Here is a 25847-nt window from a genome sequence, read left to right on the forward strand (position 1 = left end):
GGGCCCTTCAGTGTGCCTGCCTGGCCAATATCTGGCTAAAAGTTGGGAAGATTTCGATTGCTCTTGTTTAAAAATCTTGTTGGGGCAAGGACTGACCTCACCCTGGCAGCCTGCTTTGAATGGTGGTTATATTAGGGAACTATCTACTTGTTTGGAGACCTTTACGTGTATGGGTGACTTTAGTTTTTAAGCAAATTGAAATGCAGCACAACAACATACTTCACTGCAGGTATAAGAGATTTTCACCTTGATGCTCGTCACGTTAATTACTGTTTTTTATTCACGTGATTCTCACACATCATTGGGCATTCTAATCACAAGTTGGTGTGTGCAAAGGGATCTAAAAAAAGACATTTTCCTGTTTCACATGTTAATTAAATAACTGAGAAATGTGATTTAAAAAAAAACTGAATGTGTGCAAATTGTATGTTACCCTTTAAAACTATTGTGAAAGGACAGAGGTGCAAACCAACAAGATTTGTATTGTTACATACATTTCTACTGAGCTGCATCTTATCCTGCAGTGTTCTAAATAAAATTATAAAACTACAAGTGACATACAAACAAACAGATAAGAGGTAGGAAAGGCTTGATTTGTAATGGAATACATTCATATGTGTAAGTGGGTCACAGATAACTTCAGCATTCCTGCAACTTGAACAAATCAGCCTGCTTTATTATTTCAGCTTCTGAATAATTCCAGCTTCCAGCTTTTAGAGCCATCCACTGGCCTTGATGGAAGCTTGTCCAGGAGCTCCGCAGACAACAAAATGATTTTCTACACACAAATATCCATACCATCTGTTGACAGCCTGGTTAGCTGTTGGCATCAGTAAATAGTTAATTCTCCTCTTTAGTGATTTGGTCACCACTGCAAGTAGTGAATTAGTGCTGCTTGCCTCCTGTTGATAGAAACTAGAAGGGATCTGTGGCAATCAACGTTGGACTGGGAACCCAGGGGCCAACAAAAAAAACATAGACAATAGGCCCGCTTTCTAAACAATTTTTCCTCCTTTCCTCAGTCAACCTCTTTATTCACCTAGTTTATTTTATTTACATGCTAGCATCTATTCTACCATCTATTTCTCCTCTTTCTTCCCATTCTGGAATAGGGAATGACCATGAAACAGGCCGAATGGTCAGGAGCAGGAGGGCCCACTTACACCTGGGCCCACTGGGAGTTTTCCTGGAATCCTGGTCCGACACTGGTGGCAATCCAGTGCCATAACCCTCTGAAGATTTTTTTCTTGTATTCATCTGGATCAGTATTTGAGGCTGAAATTCATAAATATATGTATCTTCTCAACTGCTGCAACATTACATTTTATTTTGGTCTAAAATTGAAACAGGGCAATATTGTGAGGTAATGTCAAATTCACAACAGTATAAAATCCCATAGGAAATATGGAGATTGTGCTAACTGTGCTTTTCTAGGGATTCACCAATGTCAACAATATGCTTGACTGAGAATGGCTTTCATTTTACACTTGTTGCTACCTCCTAAAGACTTGTGAGTCAGAATGGATGAAAAAGAATGTGATTTATTCTTTTTGCATTATAAATAAATCCCCTTTTTTAATGTGTAAATTGTTGCATATTTATTTATTTTGCCAGAGAGAATGGGTAGCATATGGGGGTGGGGGGTTATTACTCGTTAAGAAGGGGTAAAAATACATTTTAGTTTTATTAAAAAGCAAAAAATAGAAGAAATCATTATAATAAGACCAGGGGATCTCTAGTTTCTCATAAGCACTGAGCAAGTTGCAAGTAATGTTTGCTTTAAGCCATGCTCTTCAGTGTTTCTACTTGTAATGGTGCCATAAACCTCTTTAGGCTGCATATTAAATGAGAAGGTGGATTTATCTCTAAAACATTTGTGCATTTGTTTCCTTTCACAAAACATGATGGAGGCTTTTTAGCTCCAATCTCTGTAGTTCTGTGTTGTGTGTTCATTCCTGCAATGTAACTTTTTTTCTTAGTAATGAGTATGACCAAACAGTTTACAAATTACAAATGAGATTTTTTGTATGCTGGCTGTATTTTGGATCCCCCAAATTCAGTTTTATTACAATGTATCCGTAAAACGTTTTTGAATGGTTTAAAACTGATGTACTTGTTGTTTTTCAGCATTTCTTAAAAGATTACTAGGAAGGGTCCTTTACTTAGTGGAGAGCTAGGGCTGCCTATTGTTCTGATAGATGCTGAGGCACTCTGAGGCCTTTTGCCCCATTATGTAAGATGGTCTGACTGCTTTCTGCTTTTTTTATGTTCACTTGTGGTAGGGAAGGCCAAGCTCTAAAGATTAACAAGTTGCAGTCATTCCACCAAGCATATCGCCATAAAACGACAGTGCTATACTTATGGGTTTATTGATTAGTTCTTCGAGTTTGTGAATTCGAGATTGTTTATCTTATTTGAATAAACTTGCATTTCAAATGCTTGCTTATTTATACATAAGGAAAATTTGTTTTAATAAAAAAATCCTTGTATTTTCAAGTTATAATAAAACTTGAAAAACTCAAACTTGCCTAGGACAACGCCAACTGATTTCTATATAAACTTTCAAGCTTTTGTTTAGGTGGCAAAGTTTTAAATTTGAGTTTTCCAGTTTTTTGCACTTAATAAATACCAGAAATTTTAGCACTAAACTTGAATTGTGAAAAAAATCAAACTTAAATTCTGGCAAATCTCCCCCTTATTTGCGCTTTTTGAGGTGTTGGGTGCAAGGCAGTATTCCCCTCTGCGCAGGGTCAGTACTCAAGGACAAATGTTTTAGCAGCATTTCAAAATGGTGAATCAAAAGTGAATTTATTCGTGCAAATGGTGGCAATAAATCACTTTTGATTCACCATTTTAAAATGCTGCTAAAACATTTACTCAATCCAATCAGAGAGACATAAGCTTTAGTCAAGAATTTGTGTATATTGTATGCCACCTTAAAACATTTGTTTAGCTCAGATATGGAGGATTGCCCAAACCATTATGTTTCTGCTGCTGCTGACCTTTAGTTTTGAGCTTCACTCACTGCCAGGCAGCTGGGCGGCAGTTGGAATATCCCTAACATAAAGGCTCTTAATGCTATACTTCTGTTGAGTGTGTATGATTTTGAGTACATTGTAAAGGATTTATTTTTATGACTGTTAAAGATTGTGATGGTCTATTCTCTATTATTATCTATAGTTGCATGAAAGGCTTTTATCAATAATTCAGTGGAAAGATTGGCCCTTCTGGGTTTTTTTTTTATTATTATTATTGTATAATTAGGCATTCTCTGGGGTAAGAGAGAAGCCTGGTAACAAATATCAAATTCATTAAAAGGCCATATCGGAGAATTTATGTCTATTATTTTGATCCCCCTCCCCCCCGCCTTCCCCAAGAACACCTGTTTCCATTACTGTGTTGTGCTTAAATCTGCCATAAAGTATCAAATGCAAGTAGATTAGCATTCTTTTAAGTAGGTTATGTTTTCAGGCCCCAATAGATTGAGTTACCCATCCACAGGTGGATGTATCTTGCTGCTTTCATAACTCACCTATTTTTTTGTTGAGTACTGGATCAGGTTTTCCTTGCCTTCTATGTGCTGATTTGATGCTTGTCTCAGTAAAGCACATAATAAAATGAAACTCTGTTCTTGCCAGTGATAAGAATGAAAGACCATGCTTAACTATAAACATGGGACTTTAGTTTTCATATGTGCAATTGTATCAAAGTAAATAAATCAAAAAGCATGTTTATATAATATTTAAAACTCAAGCCTCATTGCATGATGTGTGTGTTTTAAAGCATTAATAATGGCTCATACTTTTGTAGGATGCAGATTATAATAGATTAGAGAAAACAGGTTTACCCAAATTTGTGACCTCTCTATAAATTCCCTACCACAGGGCAGGAACTAAGTGCAGAGCACCATTGCAGCCTACATCTGTCACCTCTATTGGTGAATGACGCATGGGATGGGTGGCCACGTATATGCCTTCTTCCCTATGTTCACCCCCTCATGAATTCAGCACTTCCAAAAGTTGTGCGAGTAGAAGGAACAGGATTTTAGGCCACCAGTACATTTTGGCCCAAAACTGCCATTTACATCCCTGTACCACTGGCCAAGCCCCAAGTTATATCATACTATTCAAGTTCAATATTGAATGCAAATTGCCATGTTTTTTACCCATAAATCAGAGGTTTTATCCCCACAGTTGTGTCCAATGCACAAAAATGTTTTTTTTTATGTAAATTTTGCATCTAAAATTTTCAGTTCAAAATGTACACACGTTCAGGGAAGGGGCTTGGGTGTGCCCCAAGGGCCCTGCAGAGGCCAGGCTGACCCTGGCGGCAGCTTCCAGGTTTACCTCAGTGTCAATTTGTACAGTTGTGCACTATTCATCCAAAGAGGCAGGATGCACGGATTGGCAATATTCACTCCGAGTTGTGTCCATTTTACAGCACCTGCACTAGCGGCTGTATTCCTAAATGATCCCTTTATATTGCACTTTTAATATATCCATTAAGGAAACCCATAGGTTTTTTTATGGTTGCCTTTGGAGCTGCAGGTATGTTATAGTTTTGGAACTAAACCCAAGACTTCTTTGTTAACAGTTTTAAGGCACCCTTAGTTCTCCAGAGCGCACAAATAGACATCTCACATTTTTTAAAATTCTACTACAGTGCCAGATCACAAATTAAAAAAAAATGATCCAGGACTATTAATAAATGCAACCTAAGTGTTAACATTTTTCCTAGTAGTTGTTACCTCACAAAACTAGCCTTAAAGGAGATTCAGAAATGTGTCTGACTTTTTTCAACTCTATTCCACCTAGATTTCAGTCGGTGATTTGGGTTTTTTTTTTTAATTCTGTCTATTCTACCTTCATAGCCTGTTGACAGGCTAAATAATTTTGCCTTTTCCTGTAGAATATCTGTTATATCTGTTTGTCACCACAATTCACATTCATTCTAGCATCACCATACACCTTGGCTATTTTGGCTATTTTATATTCCCATCATTTGGCTATTCCTACTCCACTTTTTAGTTATCTTTATCGCTGCAGAGCTTCTCTGTTATTTATTTTTTTTACACACCCTAGCATTTTTATGTGGTCTCTTAAATTTCATGTGTGCAACCTTAGATTCTTCTTATTCTGAATGTTGAAAGAGTGTAGAGCCTTTTAGGGTTTGGTTTGTTATAGCTGTAATGGTTTAAACATGATAAAATAGTAAATAGATTATACATAGTTGCTGCTTTGCTTCTCCTGCTATTGTTTTTGCTGTTTACAAGGGTAAAAAAGTAGGCATTGGCAGGCCGGTATAATTTCTACAAAGGTGCAATGGATGTATAGATATTGTAGCTGCATCATGTCACTACTTAGTTGTTCAACCATAACAGGTGGGTCTGAATAATTTGCCTGTTTTTTTTTTCTTGCTTTTGTAGGTGCTGGAGACATTTGCTGGACGTCTTCTAAAAAACAATGTGCTGTCAAGGAGAGATATTCCAAATCTAACAAAATATCAGATCATTCTGTCTCGAGATCAGTTCAGGAAGAATCCTCCAGCAAACGTAATTGTAGGTGTTTCCATTTTCCTTTTCTCTGTGTTTTGGTTGAGCAGGTTCTGTGTGTTTATGCTTTGTGCAGACAATAGGTGAAAATACAAGGTCCTGGACACCCTTCTTCCAGTGGGAAGTTCTTGACTATGGGCTAGGCTTAGCTCTTCTCAATTGTTCTAATTGTCCTCTATACCTTTTTATGAAGAAGGTCAAACAAACACTGCATGGGATATGGCACATGCTAATTTGACTATTGAGGGAGATTGAGGTGAGGCCAGTGTTTACCTCATATGACTACATTTAGTTTTGCATAGTTGCTTGCGTATTCTCACCAATACAATGTGCCAGGGAGTATAAAGCCATTCTGTTATTAAAGGTGAACTTAACTGCAGCATAGAAGTAGGAAGGCAGAGGAAACAGAATCTGTACACCCAGGTTTAAACCTTGACACCACCTCCATTTCTACTATATATACTATGTCCATAATAAAATATTTTGCTGCAGTGGCAAAAGAATGCTGCAAACAACGTGCTTCTATCTGTTTTGAAATGTTTACTTCAATTGCCTTTTCTGAGGCATAGAGTAAAGTAATGTAGCATTATATGCTTATGAAGTCTAAAGAGAAATAATTTACTGGTGCAAGCAAGATGTAATCTTCCTTTTACATATATAAATGCAGATATGGAGTGCTCTCTCATTTAGCAAATCTCATTATTTGTCTATTTCAGAGAGGAAATAGGTCATATCATTACTTACAGTGGCCATGCACCAGCCAAAAGTTATCTGAACCATCGAAAAACTGAATGGATGATATGTAATTTGAAAGGCCAAGCACCATTGTTCCATTTGTTTGGTCTTGTGCAAGATCTATGCCAATTTCAGTAAATCTTGCTTTGGTAGTGGAGGTGTAACAAAAAAAAACCAGCAACATTTCAATGCTTTTGTAGCCTAAGGAGTATTCTAATTGCAGTTTAAGAAAGAGGAAAGAACAACTCATTGTTTTGCCACAAACTCTTTTCCCTTGTAGGGAGACAGGCAGCTGTGCTTGCTGGCAAATTGTCTCTGAATCATATCATATAGAAAACCCCTTTTGCAACAGTTTGGTAAATGTGGTATAAGCAGCTGGCTATATAATGCATCATAATATTGCATATGGCACATTGTAGTCATGGTTAAAGATAATCCAAAAAAATTGTAAGTTGTCAGTACCCATTAGGAGTATTCCTATGTTAAAATTTACTAATAAGTGATTTTAGCATCTACAGATATTTAGAACAGACAAAACCAAATGGTTAATTCGTAGCACAATTTTTAACGAACAACTTTCGCTATTCCCTGTTGTGCTGAATTACATTGATCAGAATCTACTAGATGATGGTGAATGCTATCCTCATAATTAATATTGTAGAATACAGAAAGTAGAAATACATGCATATTTGAAATGACTCTTTTCTTAATACGATACATGAATTATAAAGTATTTTTGCCCCCCCCACCCCCTTTCAAAAGGGAGAGAGAGAGATAACATTTAACTTTGTTTTTTATTTACAGCATAATTTCCTGTGTCTTTCTCATAAGAATGATTAAATGCCCGCTTGACATATAAAGTGATAAAACATTTTTATTTAATGTGTATATGTGTCTATTTTAGGGAGCTCAGCAAGGGGTGATAGAAGGAGATTTTGCTCTCTGTATAAGTTTATACCATGGTTACGAACTTCTCTTACAAATGGGAACTCGGTCTTTATACTCCTATCTTCATGGAATTATGGATGGCTCCAAAGGTATGTGCTTTACACAAATCCAAAATTGAGATCTGTAGTTGATATGGTTTAACTGTGGCACAAAAATTGTGTTTAATTTGTAGAATTTATTAAACATGTTAAAGACTTTCACTACAAATGCCCACTTTCTTTCTGATTATAAAATATTGTTCGGTAATGTGTGCTGGACACTGCCAGGTAGCTTAAAGGGGATCTAAAACCATAATCTGATTTGATGTAAACTTATTCAGAGTGGTCCCTTGAGCCATTTTCCATTAATTTTCTATTTAAAATGATTTGTGAGACAAAAAAAGAAATCCTGTTTTAGAGTTCAGCTTTTCTGTGAGTGCTTATGGCTGTATTTACACAGAATTTTCTGATAAAGCTTACTTAGTTTTTACTTTTCCTTCTCCTTTAAATATAGAAAATGAATATGAGTAGCAAAAATGCTTAGATATGCATCCACTTCATGTTTTGGGTTTAATCCCCTTTAAGAGGAATAGCAGTATGCAAAAGGAGGCACGTGGATTAGTTTTTTTTTTGTGTTCTACTCTTACAGATCTCAGGCTGTGTAAGCACATCCTATGAGGTGTGGTGTGGCGCAGTAATCTTTACAACTGACCAGTTGAATCTATTTTGAGAAGTGTTTGGTGCAATATATGTTTCATTATTAGCAATCACATTCTGTAGTGGTGTAGTTGATGTTCTTCAGTACCCAATCATACAATATGCAACTCCCCTCAGCTTAGTTGCTCCAGCTGTGTGTAAATATCACAGTTATATGTCTGCTTATTTTGCATAATTTTGTTCACCACTAAACCTATTTTGTCTCTCAAAGGTATGACCCGTGCACGGAATGAGCTCAGTCGCAATGGAGACTTCATGGAACTCTATCAGCAGCTGGAGAACATGTTTTCTGACCTTAATGTTACAGAAGGAAATGGAAGTCTTCTTTTTAACACAAGTCTAAGTTGGTTACTTTTACAGTATATATTTTAGTACCTAATAGCTTGGATTTCCTCTACTGTCCTGCATTTTACACCTTGGAAACTTTCTTAAAGGAAAAGTAACACCAAAAAATGAAAGAGTATAAAAGTTATTGTAATATAATGCACTGTTGCCCTCCACTGTACAACTGGTGAGTTTGCTAGAGAAACCCTACTTTAGTTTAGTTATATAAACAAAGCTGCTGTATAGCCACAGGGGCAGCCATTCAAGCTGTAAAAAAAGAGAAAAGGCACGGGTTACTTAGCAGATAACAGGTAAACCCCCATTTCATTCTACAGAGCTTATCTGTTAACTTCTATGTACCCTGTGCCTTTTTTCCCTTTATATGGCTGCCCCCAAGACTACACAGCAAGGTATTTATATAAACTATAGTAGCATTTCTGTAGAAAACACACCAGTTTTACCAGTGCAGAGCAACAGTATATTATATTTTAATTACTTTAATAACTTTCAATTTTTGGTGTTACTGTTCCGTTAATACCATCTTCTTTTAGTTAGGATTATTCCTTGGAATGATCAGAACTACAGCTTTCAGATGTAGTGGTATAAATCAAGGATGCTATTACATAGCTTTTCTTTTGTTGTTGTTGCTGGAAGACCACACAGTGGTCTCTCCTGATGTTTTGCAGCCAGTTTGGCTGCCCTCAGCTAGCTTCATGAAGTTGCTCATTGTATAGTTCTGTTGGTTTTGTTGAATGCCACACTATTTATTTAAGAGTACTGCAAAAGATTTTGTTATAGGTACTTAATTTTTTCATTGCCATCATCATCATCATCATCATCATCATCATCATCATCATCATCATCATCATCATCAAGTATGCAAAGTAAATACATTTTTGTTTATATGCAGAATTTTCCTTTTTAAATATATTGTAGGGGTAGAGAAAGCAATGTTAAGCAGCTCCTTAAAGTTGAAATTGTATGGATAAGTGCATTTGGTAACCTGTTCTGTTTGTAGATGTGTTGTTTCTGACAAATGCATCACCAGAGATGACTTGAGCCATTCCTAAAGCAGTTTTTCTTTACCTTAAGATGTCATTAAATTTTGGATTGGTTTCAGTCAGACAGATTGGTTGATGAACCCAGTACTTAACAATAACCATTTAGCTACTTGCTCATGTTTTTTGAATGTAAAAATAATTAAGAAAACAATGGCAAAACTTTATATGCTTTTGCGTGTGTTTTTTTAACTTGTTTGTCTGCGTTTAGTTATATTTGACATTCTGACTTGATACCCTTTCCTTGTTAATAATAATGTTAGCTGTCTAATCGGCTGTTGCTTGGTTTGGAAGTTCTTGGAATATTGAAGGCTAAGCTCTTCCTGTTCTCCTGAGGCCAGGATTTTACATTTCATAAGGGTTTTTATGTTGAGTTTTCTCTGATACACATGTAGCCCTCTCCAATGACACAGATCCATTGTGTGGTGTCAGGTTATTACTAATTAGAAAACATTTAAGGTTCATGAGAAAGCTGCCAGTTCATTTCAGTCTGAATGTGCAGGTTTTTTATACATATTGCTAAGTACCATAACCACAGAAAAAAAATAAATGAAGTATTCTAAGCAAAATTTTTCTATTGCATTTTTTTAGCATGATCAATATCTATGAATATAGTTATGGTTATATTCCACGACTGCCTGTTTGCCTCTGAGAAATAAAGTATATTTTGCTGCCAACAATACCACTGAATAATACTAAACCAGCAGTCCCCCAGAGTTTTGCGTTTGTGTGGATAAATTGATGTAAACACCAATGTAGGACGCTCATTTGAGTAAATGGACCCTTGGAGAGTGGTAGTGTTCCCAGTGAATGCCTGTCTGCACGTTTGTCTGTTTTAGCCCACATAAGTATACAGGGCCACAATGACAGCAAGACCACTGTTTACTCCCTGATTTTTAAAGAAGCAGGTCACAAATGGTGGTTAGACTTATGATGATGATGATTATTAATAACATGTACAGGTATAGGATGCGTTATCCAGAAACCCGTTATCCAGAAAGTTCCGAATTACAGAAAGGCCATCTCCCATAGACTCCATTGTAAACAAATGATTTTAATTTTTAGAAATTATTTCCTTTTTCACTATAATAATAATAAAACAATACCTTGTACTTAATCCCAACTACGATATAATAAATCCTTATGGGAGGCAAAACAATCCCATCGGGTTTATTTAATTTTTTTTAGTAAACTTAAAGCATGGAGATCCAAACTACGGAACTACGGTCGCAAGCATTCTGGATAACAGACCCCATACCTGTATTTATAAAGCAGCAACATATTCCATAATGCTATACGATAAATGGACGTACAGATTTACATGCAAAGGAGCTTATAAGCGATACAAGAGGGGAAGAGGGCTCTGCTCAAAAGAGCTCACAGTCTAAAAATTTAGAATACTCTTGAGAAATAAATACTGTTATATTATTTTAAGTTTAAACTTTATTATAATAAGTTCAAACTTAATGTGTGTATGTGATGTGGGTAGCAGATAAATATAATGATTTCTCCATGTAAACAGTTGTATCATAATCTATAACCTTCTAAACCCTGAACATTCCCATTCTTCTCTGCTACTGTTTATTAACCACAATTACTCTGAAAGGCTTTCTTTACTTTTATGCCTAGGTTATAAAACAATGTTAAATCTTAATCTAATATTTTTGTTCATGGTGTCTTTAGGAGCAGATGCCAAAAAGCCATTTGTGTATAGCCACCCAAAGTTAAAAAAACTAGAAGATGTTGTTATTCAGCATTTTAAATCTTGGAATAAAAACGGAGGTAAGTTATTCTTATTAGGCTATTTGCTATTGTTTTTTCTGTTTGTCTCTTTAAAAATTTACACTAACTAACTGCCCTTACATTGAACATCAAGTAAAACCATAAAGGAAAAATGTTTAATTTAAAGAAATATTTTTTTCAGGTATTGGACAAATAGCTAAACACATGTCTTTCTTGCAACAGTTTATATCCTGTTGGAGTGTAGGGACCCATAAATAGTATGTGATCAATATTTATCTGCACTTAGGTATTTTCTTGTTTTCTAAACAGTTTATGTGATAGCTTTTATACAGTGTAGACCCTACTATACAATTGGAAGTTGAATAGCTGACCGATAACCACAAAGTATGGATATTTATATAAATATGATAGTTTCTGATGCAACTTCACAACTTTGGAGATGATGTTGTCCACTCACTAATTACCTTCAGGATATCATAGGATATGATGTCCAGAAGTACCTGCAAATTCTTCCATACTAATAGGAGTGGGCAAGACATTCAAATCTAAAAACATGAGGAGGGTAACATATTGCTCTTCCCAAATAAGCTGCACAATGTATTTCTTTAAATATAATAAGTGTTATTGTTGACTTTAGTTACATCATGATTTTGTTATTAATTTAAAATATTATATTTAAGGATTCAATTAAGCAAGCAGCAGATTCTATACATTAACTCATCCTAGTTTGTCCTAGACGCCCATCCCTAACACTATCAATCAACATCATTATTTACAATTCTTTACATGATATGCAGGTGGTAATCATGAAGCTTTGAGCCATTCCTGGGTTTGACCATTGAATGCAAACTTTTGGTGTTTGCTTGTCATTATCAATTCATGTTGGTAACAAGCTGAGTGTACACAGTAGCAGTTCACAGTACTTCCTGGTATAAAGCAATCCCTAAGTAATAGGTATTAAGTAGGCAGTAGTTATTTATAAACTGATCATCGTGCATAAAAGTTTACAGACTGTTGCATAAAGCAAATAAATCAATACTACTGCCTTGTACCTTGAAGTGAAGTTTAGTTGTAGTAGAACTGTTTTTTTTATTTTCTTGCTTGAAGTGTATGAATTGTGAAATGTGTTGTACTGTAGTCAAACAATGAAGAAATATTCTGTAAAGTTTAAAATATAATTTGCACCCTCTCAGTTTTGAAACATTCTCTTTTTATTGTATTGAACTTGTACAATTATTTTACAAGAAAAACACTTTCACTCCTGGATGATGTCTGTGATGATTATTGAGCTATGACTTGTTATGTAGGCCAGCTCACAGCGTCTAATTTCATGTGGCTAAAATAACAAGAAAATCAATTCCTATGATTTGTTTATTTTGCCTTTAGGGACAATTATTGTACAGAATTGCACTCATTCTAGTCTCTAATCAATGGCTTATCACTGGGAGTCAGGATGAAGTAATTAGCATTTTGTTAATTGAGGTGTTTTCACTAAACTAGATAAATTAAATCTCATCATCAGTGTACCTTGAAGATGATAATTATTGATGCACCAGTTAAATGGTTAAAATGTGTCCTTAGTTTATCCTAAAATAATTTCCTCACTGTCAAATGCGGATGTCCACATCACCAGCTCTAATAACTTGTTAAATAACCACATTGCCAAAAGCAACATCAGGCAACATTGTAATCACATGAGGCCCTATCTTTTTATCAATATCATTACAAACTCTGCATCTGTTCACTACTAATATAAAGACCGCCCTCTTTGCCTCGAAACGTTGCATGTTTTTTCCGCAATAAAGAATTTTAAGGGCTAGTCCCGCTTGAAGCTCTTGAGTGCCACTGCTATTTGTTTGGAGTCTGTGGAGGGGGTGCCGATCCCCCTGGGCATTGTGCACCAGGCGGTAAGTGTTTTTTTGGAGAGCTAAGGGTGTGCGGGTTAAGGTTCAATTTGCCCTATCTAATGCAACCAGTGTAGGAGTATGGTAACTAGGATGGCAAGTGTGTTAGTAAGGCAGGATTTTCCCATAAATGCCACGAGGACATGTCTTGCATCACTCATCAAGTCCAATCTGCAGTTTTACCAGTCAACCATAGTACTTGATGACACTGCCTGCTCATGTTCTGGATTTATATTAGTAGTGAACAGATGCAGAGTTTGTAATGATATTGATAAAAATGATGGCATTAGTAATGAAATTGTCACATTTAATGGTATGCACCTTGACCAACAGTTTACTCTGATTGACAGTATCTCAGCCTTCCATTCCACCCAATAGCCACACTGTTCTTTATAACATCAGCAAAACTAAATCTAGCTTATCCAAATGTGCCCTATATTTAGTCCTTTCTCATTTTCCACTATGTGTGGGTTTACATAAAAAAGGTAATTGCTTAATTAATTCAGGCAACCAGGTCTTATGGATGCACCTGTTTTTGTGATGCTTTGCTTAAGTGCTTTTTTATAGCCCATGCAATAATTAGCTCTTAAAGGGAGTCATCTGTTAAACCCTTTAAACACTTAATTACAGGACTGCTTATGAAAGGAATTGCCGTTAGTGCAATAGAGATAATCAGTTTCATTATGTCATTATGAGACATCACTATATATATATATATATATATATATATATATATATATATACAGTATATGGACAGAGAGCCGCACACACAAGGACTTAGCAATAAAGTGAAAAAATGTATTAAAAAAAAATCCAACGTTTCGAGTACTGACTGTACTCTTCCTCAGGTTTGTCCCTGAGGAAGAGTACAGTCAGTACTCGAAACGTTGAATTTTTTTTTAATACATTTTTTCACTTTATTGCTAAGTCCTTGTGTGTGCGGCTCTCTGTCCTGAAAAAATACAATTGCTGATTGGTTGCTATGGGTTACTGCCCATGGGCAAATTTGCCCTAAATGAGCCCCAGTGTATAGATTAAATGTTGCCATACACAGGCAGATTTCAGCTGCCAATTTGAGTCCTTTAGACAGATTCAGCAGCTTATCCGCCAAAATTGGCCAGGTTTCAGTCAGGCAGGTTTGATTTTATTTTTAGTCAGATGGGGGATTGCTTCAGCTCATTTGAATTTTTGGATCTCCTACATTATAATGTGATCTTTGGACCTAGGAGATATCAGAAAAAATATTTGTTTGGTGACCTCGCCAAAAAAGTGGATCTTACCATGTATGGCTGCCGTAACAATTTAGTAGACAACTCCTGGTTTTCAGTGAGTTACTTGTCCTAGTATTATAAAATAATGCATATATTGGAGCATTTAATTACTTAATTATTCCATAAAAAAATGTATCTAAAAACAGGATTTTAATTGCAGTGTAATTTGTTCTGAATTTAAACATGCATACTTGTTTCCTGCCTTGCAGATCAAAATACTTCCAACCAGATTCCTGGAGACACTCGGATCATGATTTTCTCTTCATTTCGAGACAGTGTTCAGGAGATTGCGGAGATGCTTAACCAACACCACCCTACTGTAAGGGTAATGACCTTTGTAGGCCATTCGTCCGCTGGCAAAGGAGTCAAAGGTTTCACACAAAAAGAGCAGCTTGAGGTGATTGTTAGACAAAAGAGGCATTGTAAATATTTACTACTGTTTGAAATTTTTAAAAAGCAAATCAAGAAAAAAACATTCAGAGAACAAAATTTGTTCTAAACTGGATTAATAAGGGTTATGCTACTGTGTCTGATAAAACTATGGCTTATTAAAAAACCTATTGGTTGCAGAAGGCATAAAACAGTTAACTTTTTAATAGATATTAAGCAGTTTGTTTTTTGATGATTTACAACTGTTTCAAATCTTGAACTTATCCCAAAGTTTTTCAATAAATGTATAAGCATAGTAAACCTGGATACTGATGCTTTTTACTGTAGAAACCAGGAAAGCAGTAGTCATCATAGTTAGTTCTGCATGGCGAACAATGCTCTGGCAATTATTTTTAGAAAAACAGTAAAAATTAATGTTCATATTGATACACCATACGTTGCATATAATTCTTTCCATGGTGGAATCTTCCAAGCCAAAAAGCTCAAACAGGACCCGTTATCCAGAAAGTTCTGTATTACGGAAAGGCCATCTCCCATAGATTCCATTTTAAGGAAATAATTCACATTTTTAAAAAATATTTCCTTTTTCTTTGTAATAATTAAACGATACCTTGTACTTGATCCTAACTAAGATATAATTAATCCTTATTGGTGGCCAAACAATCCCAGTGGGTTTATTTAATGTTTAAATTGCTATGGATCCACCATACAGTTTTGTTTTGTTTTTTATTATTTTTTCATGTTATTATTTTTATTATTTATCAATATGGCTGGAAAGAAAAGTTTTTGAACCCTAGTTATGGCATATTGTGCAGGAGTGTTTCTTAAATATGTGCCTTTGTTTTCTTCTGCAGGTTGTAAAACGGTTTCGTGAGGGTGGTTTTAACACGCTGGTTTCAACATGTGTAGGGGAAGAAGGTCTTGATATAGGGGAAGTGGATCTTATCATATGTTTCGATGCCCAGAAGAGTCCAATTCGTCTTGTTCAAAGAATGGGCCGAACTGGCAGGAAACGTCAAGGCCGGATTGTTGTAATACTTTGTCAGGGACGGGAGGAAAGGGTATGCTGATTGAAAGAATATCGTGATCAAGTCATTACTTTGAAAAGTAAACCTATACATCTGCCTAAAAAGTTTCTTTTTCAGACAGCCAGAGACACAATGGCCAAACATTGACTAAAGCAAAATATGTAGAAGTTACTGCTACATGTAGTTTGCTTGTAGCAATTCTAGCCAACGTTCATAGCAAACAATGCAACCTATTTCTAGTTGGCTACAAGTATCTGTTATTAATCCTTCTGTGTAACATACAGTATACTTATGTGCTAAACCAGTTGTCTGGTGTCCAATATGTTATAGAAGAGAATGTCTAAATAGTGTTTTTTCTTTTTAATGTTCACACTTTAAACATTCTCTAAATAATTAAGCACACAAGTATACTGGATGTCTAATTATGATAACATTATGAAGATAAGTAGATGACAGCACATATCCATTATTTTCAACTGAAAGACATACTATCATCTGTATTTTATGGCTAAATCTATTTACTCCCTGCACCCCTCCAAACAGCTTCAGAAGGAGAGTACCTCATGCTGTATTTAACAATTGCTGAGACTCAGGCTGTGATCCTTGACCATCATTAGGAGTGCTGACATGATCTAAATGGAAATCCACAACCTTTTGTGCATGAAAGCCACTTTGAATGTAGAAAATGTGGATTATGAAAAAATGTAGAAATTGGATTATGAAAAAAATCAATCCTGTGGGTTGCTAAGTAAATGATTCATTATTTAACCTCATGGGCACTACCAACCTGTAGAAGCCTCAATTGGTTTTATTTGTGAATTGCATTTAGATATCCTGGAACTAGAGCACCTGTCAGGCTCCTCTGAACAATACCATAGGGGGTGGAGAGCAACATTTTTTTTACAAATGTGGTTAGAGAGCACTGATCTTGGAAATTAGTAGAGTGTACCATTAGTACTAAAGTGCACATTTAAATCTTTTAAAGATTAAGAAAACAACGATTCATGAAAGATATTAGACCATTTCTTATAAAATGAAGATGCATTATCCTATATATATATATATATATATATATATATATATATATATATATATAATATATATTATATGCTTACATTAGGCTAATGCCCAACGGAGAGATAAGTTGCCCGTGATAAATCCCTGCTACTGCGGGTTACTAACCTCTCCGAAATCTACAGATGTAGATAGGTTGCAAATATTGGGTTTTGGAATTGTCACTTTATAAATCTGTATCATTTGTTTTAACAGTTCTTTATATACTTACCAATTTATTTCCTAACATTTTTCCAGCGGCAACCAATGCAGTCATGCTGTTAGTCACTGACAAATACCACCTGCTTAAACTGGTTGATGCCAACAATAGTCAGCAATCCACAATGCATTACTGGCAGACAGCAGGAAAAAAATGTTACATTAAGAAAACATAATTATAATTTTAGGGGAAAAGCTATAATAAAATATTTGTTTCATGTGGAAAAAAAATAATTTAGGGCTCACTATTGTTTGGGTGCATGGTAATATTAATGGCAGGCTTTTATAAATACATCTGCAGAACTGAAAACAGTTGGTGCATAGTTATTGTATAAATCCCGTCTGTCCACAGGATAGAGTAGAAACCCAGACCCAAAAGGGAAGCGGTAGATCATGAATTTAGAGCTTTTATTGCAGCTTCACATTTCTTTAAATTGGTTTGTGTTCAAAGCAGAATTATTTCTGGCTACCACTTATTGTGCAGTGAGTTTTTCCCCACTGAGTCTCTATTCACCTTGTGCCTCTTTAACAGCTAGATACTTCAAATGGCAAAAAGAAAAATGCTGCCGTGCTGACTCTAATCAAGGAAGACAGTTCTGCTGAACAATAAAAAAAAAGCATAGAAAGCAAGCCATGTAACTGCTGCACTTAATAGGCTGACTAATACGAAAAATAAAAACTCCCAGACCATGAAACCCTACATATCCTTCATTAATCAATTTAGCTTTTGCATGCAAATCTTTGATTGCGAGTGCCACTTCAGCCACTTCTTAACAATACATTTTAGGTTTAGATCATTTTGGGAAATACATTCCCCTTTGATAAACTACATTTCTATGTACAGTACTCATAGAATGTGAGCAAATACATTGGTCAGAGAGTGAAGTTAAATGGAATTAACCTGTATTTTTATGTATTCCTCTTTGCTTTATGAATTTTATGTTGCTTAGCAGGTGCTATAGATATTGTTAACATTTACGTTTTTTTCGTAACAGACTTATAACCAGAGCCAGAGCAATAAACGGAGCATCTACAAAGCTATTTTAGGCAATAACAAAATGTTACATCTCAATCCTCAAAGCCCTCGCATGGTTCCAGAAGGTTTGAACCCAAAAGTGCACAAGATGTTCATCACACAGGGGAATTATGAAGCCAAAGAGAGCATTCGGCCAAAGCACAAAGACAGGCGCTCAAGTACAAAGCATTGTAATTCCTCTCTGTTCCTTAATGCATCTGGTATGTTTTGGTTATCATGGTACATTACTTACCTAATGGTTCATAAGAGAAGTGTACCCTCAAAAAGTATCCTGTTTTATCTTTTATTGTGAAAAATAACAATATGAGGTCAGAATGTAGTCTTGTAAGGGTCTGCTAAAGCCAGAGAAAAGCAAAATTCCAAGGCAGCAATATCTGTGCTGACGTACAGCAGCACTGCGAGAGTTCATACCTCCAAACTGGTCCTACAAGACTTTGGATGTGAGGTTTTCTACAGCCTTTCTGTGCATCAGAGTTACATACAGGGCAGTCACAGTTGCCTTGTAGTGCATGCAGTCAATAGGATCATGTAAGCAGCTACAAATGTTTCATAAGGGACGTGCATTTTAGATCTGCAATATTTTCATTGTGGGAAGGAATAGTCTAGCTGACAAATGATCTACCTTATATCAAGAAGGCATCAGAAACATGGCAAGTAGAGATGGTCTTGTCTCTGGCTTAGGCTGCTGTCACGTAGGGGGTGTTTTCTTGTCCTGCGTGAAAGTGCAGGCCAAGAACTGCCCCTCCACTCTGATCTGCTTTATGGTTTGTCTGCATCCAGTGGTACTGTGTTGGCCAGGGTGCAGACACAAGGAGAGGATTTTAGCAGCAAAATGCTTAGGTATGCGTTTTCGAGCCGAAATCCACTTTGTGTGTCTGTACCCTGGCCAATGCAGCATCTCTGGGTGCAGACACAAGCATATCGGAACAGAGGGGCAGTTTCTGGGCCTGGATTTAGAAAACGTGTTGTGTTGCAGTAGCCTTAGATGTGCTCAATAATGCAACCTACCTTGATACTTTTCTTTTCTTTACTTTTCTTTTATTCATTTATTTCAATAAATTACTCCAAAGTGCCCTCTTCTGCTTTAGACTTAGTGATGAGGTCTTATGAGGAAAAGAAGGAAAAAAGAAAAAAAGAGAGGGAAAAAAAAGATATAGTGTAATACTGTTATTACTTCACAATGTGCACTCTCATGTGCTTTTTAACACCAGTGATGACTTATATTACCCTTTTGTGCCCAGTTGTGATATCCCTTACCGATTGCCAATCTACTTACAGACCCCCTTGGGTTTATATGGCATCCAATTGGTTGCACAGAAGGGGAAGGGAAGCGGAAAGGTCGTGGAATTAACCTAAAGTTGCTAAAGTTGGAAATTTATGTGAAGTGGTTCCTAACACTGCCTGAAATTAAGAGGTGGGAAAGCAGAGAGTCGTGAGCTACAAGCGAACCAATTGGATGCCATATAAACGCAAGGGGGTCTGAAGGTAGATTGGCAATCGGAAAGGGATATCACAACTGGGCACAAAAGGGTTTTTTTTTCCTCTCTTTTTTCTTTTTTCTTTTCTTTTTTTCTTCTTTTCCTCATAAGACCTCATCGCTAAGTCTAAAGCAGGAGAGGGCACTTTGGAGTAATTTATTGAACTTTATTTGACCTGAGACACAAGGTATCTGAAGTGAGGAGCATACACTGAAAATTGCACTTATTTATATTTGTAAAATTAATTTATTTAGCAGATACTTTAAAAGAGGAGTGGGATCTGACACATGCTGAATTTGAGACCTGGAACAGACTGTACCGGCTGCAGGAGTCTGATGGAATAATGGATGTAAGACTGCCGAAATCTCAGTTTGAGTACTTTAGAGATGCAGAACCAAACAAGGTATGTCCTTTTTTCTATCTTTCTCCCTTTTTTTTATTGTAAACCTATAACTGAATTCACATTTACTAAGGACATGCCATGCATTTTTTGTATAGTATGCTTCTAATGTTGACAAGCTGTGATTATTACATTTTGATTGGAGGCCTGGTTGCACTAACATGGCTTAATGACATAGGTTTGCGCTGCTCAAATTATGCTTTATTAATTTATTTTAAAGTTCTCAGAGGTCTTAAAGTAACAGCCCCAGTGTAACTAGACTCTTTTATGTCAGTAATCCAGCTGCCAATATTAACCTAATTAACCTATTAAAGGGATATTGTGAGTTGTTGTGGGTAGTTCATCTTTAAAATAACTTTTAGTATGATGTAGACAGTAACATTCTGAGACAATTTAGGTTTTTGAAGTAAAGGTAGAGGATCCCTTATCTGGAAACACATTATCCAGAAAGCTCAGAATTATAGGCAGGGCATATCCCACAGAACTCATTTTAAAGGAGAAGGAAAGCTTCAGTCACTGGAAGGGTGCTGAACGTTAGTCACCCCCACCCCCCCAGTGATTGTAATCTCTTCCCTGATACCCCAAGCCAGTGCTCCTGTTGGCAAAAAACTGTACCGTCCCAGGGTACTCTTCTTCCACATTTTGCTTTTCACTGTATTGTGCATGGGCACCCACGCAAATAAAAAAAAGAGCAGGAAGAAGATCACTCGCACAGAATTACCCCGGGCCAGTGCAGTTTTATGCTAACAAGAGCACCAGCTTGGGGTATCAGGTAAGTGATTACAATCACTGGGGGTGCCTAACACAGCGATTAAAGCTTTCCTTCTCATTTAAGCAAATAATTGTAATTTTGAAAAATTATTATTTTCTTCTTCTTTAATATTAATATTAGAAGACCTTAGGTGAGATCCAAATTGCAAAACTTTTTTGTTCTGCAGCTACAATATGGGATTTCAGCAGCTAGGATCCAAAGTACCTTACAAACTAGGAAGTGGTTTTAAAAGTATTTGGAAAGTTAAATTAAAAAGGGTCTAAATAGAAAGATATTTAATACAAAGTAATAGTAGCAATAAAATTTGTAGCCTCACATACTGTCCAGACTTGAAATCTTTGTAAATCTATGTAACAGCCCATAGACAGTCACCAATTAATTTGGCTGGTTTGGGACTTTTGGGGCCCTCAGTATTTGAAATACCAGGGCCTTTTTGAATCCCACTCTGGACCTGTGGTCACATAGCAGGTTTCTAAACTACTGCTGTTAGTGACCATTTGAAAAAAGCAGCTTATGAAAGAAAGAAAAGACAAACTGAAAAGTAGGTAAGGATAGGATATTCAATATACTAAATTATAAACCAACCCCTTTAAAAATCAGCACAAAGACTAAAGGTTTGCGATCCCCTTTCTGTTGATTTCTTAAGCTTGGTGGTATATCTGCTTGTTCTCAGCCATATAACCCTCCAGCAACTGTGAAAGGGTTAAATACCCTTTGGGCACCAGTGTAATACCAATGTAAACGACACCTTATAAAATATTTACAGCATGTAAAATATAACTGTTAAAATTCTATCTGTTTGGGAATATACAAAATTAATACAATTACACTAAACAGATGGGTTGCCTTTAACCTGCTATTATTAACCTACTATTTTTATTCCCCAATTACAATAAATCAGGAACGGCCATCTGGAAATATACACAAGCTCTCCTTAACTGAATGGAGAGTCTGGCAAAACCGACCCTTCCCTACCGACTCAGTTGATCACTCAGACAGATGCAAGAATTTCATACATGTCATGGAGATGATTGAGCTGATGAGACTGGAGGAGGTAAGAGCTTCATATTTATTAATCACAGTGCTTTTGTAGGAGCATATGTTTATAGTTTTGAGTATAAAAACAACTCTTAGGGTGCCATCCTTATTGGATAGGGAGAGGTTTGTATATGAGTAGTCTCTGCACAGGTGTTAACTGCATACTATAAATTAATTTACTTAGTGGTTATGCTGGTAACTTGGAGCAAAATGCAATCCAAAAAGGCCAAATGGTGCACCCCACTAACATAGTCTTTACCTAGGTGCCTGAGCAGTAGGATCATAATAGTGCAACAAGTGCACTTGGGATTATTTTAAAGAAACATTTTTTTTTTTTAATTTAAAGCATGTCTCAGAGTTTCAGCGGCAGTACTTATTAGTGACTATATATACTAATAGATGGATAACTATTAATAATACAAATTCTATCATCTCTTTCACATCTATGTTGTTTGGTTGGATTAAATAGATTGTTGACTAATGGACATCCTACCTAAACACTAGGGAATGGGTGGTTATTAGGTTTCAGCTCAAACTGAGCTTGCGGCTAGCTGAACAAGGCTAATAACTAATTGGTTAGGTGCAAATTTGTCTTTACTAGTAAATGACTCCCAGGGAGGACTATAATAAAATCTAATGAACTCTCCTCACCAAGGCCAAATAAACCCATTTTTTTTTTTTTGTGAAAGAATTTCTTGGCACTGAGTTTTCTACCGCTCTGATCTAATTCTTGTATATATTTTATATGGGCTGTGGCTAATGATCTTTCATACTTTCAGCCTACTAAAATAGAGTGGTCCATTACTACAAATGCTTGTAGCCTGACAATATTGTTTTTGGCTTGCGGTTATGGTTTTGCCTGTAGTTGGATACAACTTAGTGATCTTTGCCGAAAAAAATTATCGTGAGATTCCAAATCTGGTATATGCAATATACTCACAGCTATGAGCCCAGATAGTAATCCTTTGCTCACTGCCCTGTTTTTTACTGTACAAAAACAAGATAATTCCCTTACAAATAGAGCTTTTTGAAGCAGGCTTTTATATGGGCCATTGCAGAAAACCTTCTAAGCTTCATTTTACTTAAAACCAATTTGTCATTGTCTATAAATTACTATCTTATTAAATAAAAATAATGATTTCCTTTGCTCTCTGGATTTTCATAACTGACTGTGATAATGTGGCAGGTCAATAGCTTTTACTTATAATGCCAAATTAGTCTGTTTTTTTCTTCTGGATTTTGTCATAGCTAATAATAGATGAATACACCCTGCTTTATGCTGTATGACTGGTAATGGTTTTTTTTTTGAGAGCAGTCTTTTTAAGAGCTTCTTTATAATACAGAGCAGCCCTTGTGTGAGTGTATGTAGCCAGAGAAAGGCACTGTGAATGTAACTGTATTAATAGAACACAAGGATTGTGTTAACCCTTTGGTTCATGAAAGAGTTTGTACTTTTATCAGCTATCTATATAATGTGACTTATAGTTTTGCATTGATTACTGTTCCCAATATTTATTTATATTCAGTTGTGAAATTTAACTAGATATGCATGCTAAATCCAGGACTAAAATTGCTTCTGGTAGATTATTATTGGAAAGGAAGAGCTCGCAACAAAAATGATTTCATTTCTTATATGAGCAAATGAGTTGAAGAGCAGTTTATCCTTAAATTCCTAGAGGATTAATCTTATTGCAGAGTGACTGCAACGTGCACAAATATTTCACCCGAACAAATAACTTCAACATCAAAATAAGACAAAAGGTTTATGGCCCTTGGATTTTACTGATATTATCAATAAACGTAATGTGGCGGGTGCAAATATTACTGAATGAGTGCAAAACAGATCCTTAGGGGCAGACTTATCAAAATGTGAGATTAGGGCTCACCACAGAAAAAAATCATCCACTTTCTATTCATTCCTATGGGATTTTTAGAAGCTTATTTATCAAAAGTGTTACACAGGACTGGGTATGTGGCATGGTACTCCCAGCTGAGTCTACTAGAATAGGTTCAACACCTAGGCAACTAAGAAAATTGCTTAGGTTGAAGTTGGTCAAGAATATTTCAGTACGGCAAGCATTTGGAGAGTATAATGCAGCCTTATTTTTTGTATTGTATTAAATTGGTAAATACTAGAAAAGTTAGAGCTCTTCTCATTTTTTACTAATAACCTAAGCTGTAATGATTAGTAATAATTAATTACATACTAGCCTCCTTGGGCACACCTTCTGGGAGAATCTGCCTCTGTAAACCTGAAGAAGAGACCAAATGCAGCCTGAACTGTTGTCATACAAGTCTGCTCATAAATGTAATACCTTGATCAAACTAGCAAATGTAGGTAGATCAGCACCCAGAGCAGGCATATTGCAGAAAAGCCATGCACAAAAACAAATATAAATACCTGGCAATGCAACGACTAAAATGAAATTATATTTTATAAACCCTCCCACCACTGACCTCTATATTCACAACACTGCTGTGCAAGGAGAGGCTGCTAAGGGTGCCCGTGGCTAACTAGGAACTGGTCTCTATAGCAGTTACAGCATTGAAAAAAAACCTTATTCCCATTGTATGTATGCTACATTTTGGTAACTTACCTTCATTGTATTCAGAGCTACACATGGATAAAAAACATGACTGCACTTGACTAGCAGAGGAAAACTTCCCCAGTGGTCCAGATAGAAGCTGATCATGACTTACTCCCTTGTAGCACTCTCTAAAAATCTTGATGACTTGGATAGCTTGAAACAAATAGTAAATATATCCTATTTATAAGCAGGCTTTATCTCACTTGTATAGTGCTTTGAACGCACACTAAAGTACGATGCTCAACCTACAACTTTTTGTATGGGAAATAATAAAAGTTGTAGATCATAATATTCCATTAATCAAACTAGATACTTGGCATACCTGACACTGTGTATTCACTGCGTATATGAGCAGGATCTGCCATATTTGTTTGACTGGAAACATGCAAAACTTAGAGCAGTGCTGTCCAACTGGCGGCCCGCGACCCCCCTCTGTGTGGCCCCCCACCTGTCTGGCTGCTTTGATGGCTTACCTTTGAGTAAGCATTAAATGGTATCAGTACTGAGATTAACTGGCCCCCTGCATGGTTCTCACCTCAGATTCAGGCTGTAATCCACCTGTATTGTTTAAACATGTAATCCCCTGTGTTTTTCACACCTTTTAATACCTGCATTGTTCACCCCCTGCAGTGTTCACACCTCAGGCTCAGACTGTAATCACTCCCATTGTTCACTTCTTCACACCTCAGACATAAGTACTGTAGGCAGAGTATGGCACATATAGCCAGCATAGGGCAGGTAGAGTATGGCACACACAGGCAGCATAGGTCAGGGAGGGTATGGCACACACAGGAAGGGTAGGGCAGGCAGAGTATGGCACACACAGGCAGGGTAGGGCAGGCAGAGTATGGCACACACAGACAGCATAGGACAGGCAGAGTGCTGCCTGTGTGTGCCATACTCTGCTTGCCCTATGCTGCTTGTGGGAGGTGAACCTGGCAGGGGTTTGTTGTGGGAATTTGTTAGCAGTTGGAAATAGCCATTAAATGGTCCATAAGGTATGTAATTATGTACTGGGGGTTGCTCTGCTATCCACAGGGGAGGAGGAGGCATATGGAATTTAAGGGTATATCTTAATATGACATAATTCTTTCACATATGAATGATGGTTGATATCCCCACAGTAAGGACCAAGCATTTGGGATTTTGCTGTGCTACCACCATTGTGATAAAATAGGTGTGGTTTGAAGTGGGTGTGGTTTCAAAAAGGGGAGTGGTCAAAACTGCCTTCCATTAGCGGCCCTCCACCATGTATGCTAGAGAAATTCCGGCCCTCTGCACCGTAGAAGTTGGACAGCACTGACTTAGAGTATAGTGCTTAAAAGACAGTTGTATCCAGCAGATGCTTAACTAATGTGTATGTAACTTTCGGACGTAACTATGTTTGTGAATTTTAAGATAAACAGAATCTTTCTTACATTATAAGTCTGCTCAGAGAGCTGACCAGAAGGAAAACAAAATATTCAAATGGTTATGTGGATTTCTCGCAAGTAAAGGCTGCATTCATTAGCAGAGTTCAGCCTTGACCTCTTTCAGGCTTAGTGTATAAATCCCCTAAGCTGCTAGTCAAAGAGTGATCAGCTGAAATGTACCTAGGCTTGCATGAAATCCCTTGG

General features: G+C 36.5%; 1 protein-coding gene across 3 annotated transcripts in view; it reads left to right on the forward strand.

The window, feature by feature from the left end:
* Positions 1-25847, forward strand: part of fancm (FA complementation group M) — an 86266-nt gene that overhangs the window by 40799 nt on the left and 19620 nt on the right. For 2 of the 3 annotated variants that reach the window (XR_004219876.1, XM_012969053.3), the window contains exons 5-13: positions 5426-5557; positions 7191-7323; positions 8141-8272; positions 10995-11093; positions 14439-14626; positions 15474-15680; positions 17915-18155; positions 19688-19836; positions 21507-21659. Coding sequence is in view for 2 of the 3 variants with exons in the window: in XM_012969053.3 (XP_012824507.2) it covers positions 5426-5557; positions 7191-7323; positions 8141-8272; positions 10995-11093; positions 14439-14626; positions 15474-15680; positions 17915-18155; positions 19688-19836; positions 21507-21659 (1434 nt within the window). In the remaining variant the exon portion in view is untranslated. The remainder of the gene's footprint in view (positions 1-5425; positions 5558-7190; positions 7324-8140; positions 8273-10994; positions 11094-14438; positions 14627-15473; positions 15681-17914; positions 18156-19687; positions 19837-21506; positions 21660-25847) is intronic. The other variant, XM_004917143.4, reaches the window with a different exon arrangement.

Source organism: Xenopus tropicalis, chromosome 8 (assembly GCF_000004195.4).
Source record: "Xenopus tropicalis strain Nigerian chromosome 8, UCB_Xtro_10.0, whole genome shotgun sequence".
Taxonomy (NCBI): domain Eukaryota; kingdom Metazoa; phylum Chordata; class Amphibia; order Anura; family Pipidae; genus Xenopus; species Xenopus tropicalis.